The sequence below is a fragment of the Sinocyclocheilus anshuiensis genome, unplaced genomic scaffold (assembly GCF_001515605.1).
Source record: "Sinocyclocheilus anshuiensis isolate Anshui unplaced genomic scaffold, SAMN03320099.WGS_v1.1 scaffold389, whole genome shotgun sequence".
In the NCBI taxonomy this organism is placed as follows: domain Eukaryota; kingdom Metazoa; phylum Chordata; class Actinopteri; order Cypriniformes; family Cyprinidae; genus Sinocyclocheilus; species Sinocyclocheilus anshuiensis.
The window spans coordinates 167,005-173,183 of record NW_015536494.1 but is presented as its reverse complement, the minus strand read 5'-3'; the positions used below and the strand labels follow the sequence as shown (position 1 = coordinate 173,183).

The 6,179-nt window shown below is 35.3% G+C and overlaps 1 protein-coding gene across 1 annotated transcript in view; it reads left to right on the top strand.

The window, feature by feature from the left end:
• The window catches only part of kcnj21 (potassium inwardly rectifying channel subfamily J member 21), a 13,518-nt gene extending 10,292 nt beyond the window's left edge, over positions 1 to 3,226 (top strand). Inside the window, exon 4 of the mRNA XM_016482800.1 lies at positions 2,734 to 3,226. Coding sequence (XP_016338286.1) covers positions 2,734 to 3,080 — 347 coding nt within the window. The 3' untranslated portion in view covers positions 3,081 to 3,226. The remainder of the gene's footprint in view (positions 1 to 2,733) is intronic.
• The last annotated feature ends 2,953 nt before the right edge of the window (positions 3,227 to 6,179 follow it).

The following is a 6,179-nucleotide window of genomic DNA, read 5'->3' as shown; positions in this document are numbered from 1 at the left end:
TTTGAGACTTTAGTCTTTGCAACTTTACAGATCTTCTTTATGCACCAAGAGCTTGTAACACTTCAAAGAGAAAGGAAAAATTGAAATCTCATCATATGAATATGGAATAGTTCACAGAAAAATTAAAATTGTGTCATCATTTACTCACCCTCATTTCAAACCTGTATGACTTTCTTCTGTGGAACACAAAAGAAGATATTTAGATTATTAATATATTTATTTGTAGGATTTTAGCACTTCTACTTACATCGTTCCAAAGTATATTGGTTTTTTGAGGCAAGAGGGAAATAAGGTCTGTGGTTAACACAAGATATTTTCACATTTTACTCTACAACATAAAAATACATCAGTGTTTTTTAAAGCTTTTACATGGCTTGAAAAAGGCAGTTGTTAACAAGTGGCTAAATGTCAGGTTGTCTGGGACATTTTTACACCAAACATCATTGCACCAAACAGAAAAAATCCTCTACTCACTAGTCCACTTTCACAGCGTCATTGTGTTTACAATCATGCTCTTGCGAACTATTATAATTCAAACTTTCAGGAAAAATGTTTTTAAAATGAAGACTGAAAGCGTTGACAGAAGCTTAATGGTGGAGGCATTGAAGTCATGTGCTTGAGGTATTCGGCCAATCACAACGCACTGGATAGCTGGCCAATCAGAGCACACCTCGCTTTTCAGACCGATGAGCTTTGTAAAAATCGACGCGTTTCAGAAAGGCGGGGCATAGAGGAGAAACAATAATGTACAGTATGTGGAAAATAATGTGTTTTTTGAACCTTAAACCACATAAACACATTTCATTACACCAAATACACAAAATAATGTTCTTTTTAGCAGCATCATATGACCCCTTTAAATAAAGCCTTTTAAACTGCCCACGGGGTGCTGCACTTAGCAGAACCTGTTGGTGTGGCCCTCAGAGGCTTTAAGATGTTTTAAAACCTCTTTCCTTTATTAAATTAAGGCTTTAGTATACCAGTGAGGCTTTGGGTCTACTTCTATTTGGGTTCTAGAATAGTCTAACGTTTTAGATTTTCCCAGGGTGGCTAACAAAGCCTTTTGTTCACAGTGAAATGGTTTTAAATGAACAGTTTAAAATATCTGAATGGGGATGTTTAAGTCAATTGCAGAGTGTTAGTAGAGAAAGTGAAGCTTCTCTTGCTGTAGCATTCATTGATTATATAGTTTGATGCATTACTGAACTACTGTACACTGGGAATCTCATGAATTTTGATGTGTTTGATGAATGGTATCTGCTGAGTTTAATTTATATTCATTATGACAGCCTCTAAGTATCACTCTGTGTGTGTTTTAAAGGGACGTAAAAGAGATGCTTGTTGAAAGTGTGTTTTGTTGCTCTGTTTGTCACTGCACGTCTCTGGAGTAATTGATGCGGTTATTCGAGGTTCACTTAAGCAGATGATGAGAAAGCTTTTGTTCTATTTTTAGGAGGTGTGCCAATAAATATTCAGCGGTGCGTGTGCATGCATGTCTGTGGGTTTCACGGGAATCATGATATTCTTAATTAAGCTTAAGTACATTTCTATTAGCATATTGAAATTATAATTACTAACTTTCAAAGGTCAGAAGCACAATTAGACAGTGACCTTTGAATATTTGAAAAAGACATAATGGAACAGTACTTCAGCAAATGTTATAAAAGTGGTTTTAATATGTAGCCAATACTGAACTAATCAGGATGAAAACTAGATTTTTTTTTTTCTACACTACTCTTATCTTTAGTCTTATCTCTATATTATTAGCTCATACAACAGCCCCAAAAAGTATTTGGAAACTTATCTAATTGTAATATAACTGATCACAATGAAAACTGGAAGTTGTTTTTGCATTACTGTTTTATCTCTTTTATACAATAATATATAATATTATATTATTTTTAATATAATACATTATTATAATATTTATTATGTAATTAGAATTATTATGTAAATTGTTATATATATTATAGGCCTATAAACATAAGTAACACCAAAAATTGTATGTCATTGCATTAGATAATAATATCTAATATTAACCTAACATTTATGTATTTCTAATATTTCCTATATTATATTAGATGTTAAAGAAAGATGTCACAAGCACACTTTTCAAGCAATACATTTTACAAAAAAAAAGGTTTGTTACGTTGAAAACAATAGATGTGGTGTTTAAAATTAAAGGGAAATAATGAAGAAAAATCAGATGCTGCTTGATATTAAATTAAATTATTAAATTATTTTTATCTAATGCAAAGCTATTTATACATTATAGGGGAGAGTGGGGTAAGATGAGCCACTTTTTACTTATGTGGTCCTCAAGATAAGGGAAAATGACGCTGAAGTACAATCAAGGTATCTAAAGTAACTTCAGGATGTTTCCTGTCATTTTAAATGATCAGAATGTATCTATGACAAAAGGTTCTAAAAAATATGGCTTCTTATAAAAAAGTGTTCCTGTGGCTCAGTTTGCCCCAGGGTGGAGGTAAGTTGACCCGAGTCAATGAGTAAGATGAACCATCTGGTAGTAAACTGACCATCTGACTGAATCTGGTTCAAACCCATGTAAAATTTGAAAGATAATTTACCTCTTTTAAAAACTATATTTTTTTCATGCATAAACTATTTATGATTGTCCACACCATAGTCATTTGGAATAGGCCTCCTTTTTCATTGCTATTTTTGTTGTTCTTTTCTGTGCTCACGGCCATTTTCCTCTGTTTTTTCCCGCAGGAATGACATGTCAAGCCCGAAGCTCGTACCTGAATTCAGAGGTGCTTTGGGGAGAACGTTTCACCCCTGTGCTCTCGCTGGAGGAGGGATTTTACGAGGTGGATTATGACACGTTCCACCACACCTACCCTGCACCAACCCCTTCCTGCTCCGCTCGCGAGCTAGCAGAACTGGCAAAGAAAGGGATAGCTATACCTTTGCCCCCTATTTCACCTCCAGCAACCCTGGGAGAGCCCCCAAGCCCAGAGAAGATGCCTGAGGAGGAGACCAAGGCAGAAGAAGAAGAAGAAGCAGAAGAGACTGTTAGCAATGGTGGTGTGAACAGAATGGAGTGTGTGCAAGAATAAGTTAACACATCTGAAATCTTTTGCTGCCCCTGTGTGGCAGACGGAAATATACAGAGATACAAAAACTCAATTCAGCCACATAAACGCCACATAAACTGAGGAATAGTTTCAAATCTATAGGCCTGTAGGTCTACATTTTGTCATTGACCCCACACTGGTACTGTTATTAACTGTTTTCAGGAATAGAACAAAAGTACATTGGTGAGGTTTTTAAACTTCAGGCGCAAAAATGCTTAAAACCTCTTTCAGCTTGAATTTAAATGCAGTTTATTTAAAAAAGATGTATATATTTGCAGCTTTGTACTGTGAGTGCTTAACACGCTACTGAGCTTGCATCATTGCTTTTGAGGTTTAGAAGTATTTTTGAATCCAGTTTATTTATAGAGATTAAGATTTAGTTTCAGATGGTGCTTTTAGCTACACTACAGCATTTTATGAAAGCTTGTTTCCACCAGAGGATAACAAAAAAAGGGGGAACTGTGAACTTCTCACAACTCTGACTTTTTTTCTTGCAATTCTGAGAAAAAAAAGTCAAAATTGTGAGATATGAACTTGCAATTGTGAGAAAACAAAGTCATCATAATTCTAACTTTTTTTCTCACAGTTCTGAGAATATAAACTGAGAATTACAAGATATAAACTCATAATTCTGAGAAAAAAGTCAGATTTACGAGATGTAATAAGTGAGATAAAAAGCCGCGATTACTTTTTTCTTTCATTTCTTTTATTTTGGGTTAAAAAAAAACTGAATTGCAAGATGTAAGCTTGGAATTTGCGAGAAAAAAAAGTCAGAATTACGAGATATAGCCTAAACGCAGAATTGCAAGGCGTAAACTTGGAATTGCAAGGAAAAAAGGTCCGAAGTTTATATCTTGCAATTATGACTTCTTTTTCCTCAGAATTCCAAGAAAAAAAGTCTGAATTGTGAGATATAAAGCTGCAATTTCCTTTTTTATTTTTTATCTCGTGGCAGAAACAGGCTTCCCTAGCATTTTCTGTGTGAAACTGCTGGTAAAAAAGCAAACAAACAAACATGTTTTTCATTTCGTTAATGAAGGACATCGCATTCCCTATAAAGGGCGTGTTGAATATGCATAGAATATGCTTTTAATTGCACATCATGTATGGAACTATACACACATGCTGTATAGAATATAATTTCTGTACCAAGTAGATTTTCTGTGTTAGCAAACAGCCACCTCTGCTGTTAGCGGACCTCACAAACAACTAGACTGACTGACAGTTTGAGTGAGATTTGCCAAAGTGTTAATGGTGGGAAATCATTTAATTTCTTCGAATGATGGATATGTAACACAAACACTAAAAGTTGGATATTAACACCCAACAACCAGAGCGCACAATGTAATTGTTGCTTGTTCATTTTATTTGAAATGTATGAAATGTACTGTAGCTACTATTTGGTTTAGTCATTTTCCATATCTTCTGTCTATCATTAAAATTTCTGCTTGAGAAACACCCTCACTGTTATTTATAGCTCTTCTTTAGATTTTTTGTTTGCTTTGTTTTGTTATTTTTTAAACTCCAGATTTAATAAAATGTTTCTGTTTTATTTTACATTAAGTGACAAATAAAGCGATTAAATAAAAAGTCAAGTCAAGTCAAGTCACCTTTATTTATATAGCGCTTTACAATAGTCCAGTCTAGAGGTCATGAATGCATGAACTAGCTTTTCTGCATCAGAAACAGGTATCATGTTTCGTAAAAAGATGATCCTTCTCAGACATGCACTGTACTACGTTTCTATGAGAATATGAAATAAGAATTATAAGTTAAAACAACATACAGGCATCTACAACCCCCTACAAAAAGATGAATTCTATGTATGATTAGCCTATACTAAAACATTACAACAATACAGGACTTAAAGGGGTCATATGATGCGATTTACATTTTTCCTTTCTCTTGTGAAAGCGAAACTACTTTGTTTGGCCTTCCAAAAGAGGACACGACTAGAAATCAGTGGTTAAGTTGTATTTACAACACTGTTCCAGAACAGTTCAACCCAAATATCCAGATGTGTGCAGCGCATTTTATGGAGGACTGTTTCCTGATCCTGGTAGAGTAGACTACAATGCCGGCTGTTCTGACTCACAGACTGTAAGTAAGTTTTTTATATTTAAAGGATTTGCCTCTGACGATTCAAGCGCGAGTTTTGGGCAGTGTAGAGTAGCACTTGTTGTTTGTCATTTCTCTGATCACAAATGCAGACATGGTTTTATGTTTATGCGGCGCGATGCAACTCGTAAAAAGACAGTATAAGTCATTATAATCCGTAATTATGTCCCCACTGTATGCAACAAATGCCTCGTTTATAATGGGTTTCTAATGTTTTTGTCTTGTCGCTCCGGCCGAACAGGGCATCACAGTATGGTAAGGGGCGTAACATTTCCGTCACATGCTTGAGGTATCCGGCCAATCACGACACACTGGATAGCTGGCCAATCACAGCACACCTCACTTTTCAGAACGATGAGCTTTGTAAAAACGACGCATTTCAGAAAGGCGGGGCATAGAGGAGGAACAATAATGTACAGTATGTGGAAAATAATGTGTTTTTTGAGACTTAAACCGCATAAACACATTTCATTACACCAAATACACCAAATAATGTTCTTTTTAGCAACATCATATGACCTCACAAGCTCTATAATAGAATAAAAGCACTTTCTTGTTCCTTTGGTTGATTCCTAAGAAAATAAAATGATCATAGAATTGCCTCAAAAACCTACTGGGGGCGTTAAATTAACCAGCATTTAAACCGGTTTGTGTCATAATCTGGCTCTGTCTACATTGCATTTTGTCAGCTTTAAACCCAGTATTATGATGTGCAATGGTATAAGCAACTAAAGCACGTCCAGTTGGGTCATTGTTTAATGCATGGCAGAGTACAAACAATGTTCTCTAATCATACTTATCCCCAATGATTTCCAGTTGGTGATGTCTCCATACACATAGAAAAACAAGTTCAAGAGTTTTTAAGAGTGAGAATAACTGCTCTCCATGGCCTCTACACTACTAGAACTGAATCTTTAAGGAATAGTGAATCATGCAGTGCATTAGTCTACATAGTTCTTCCCT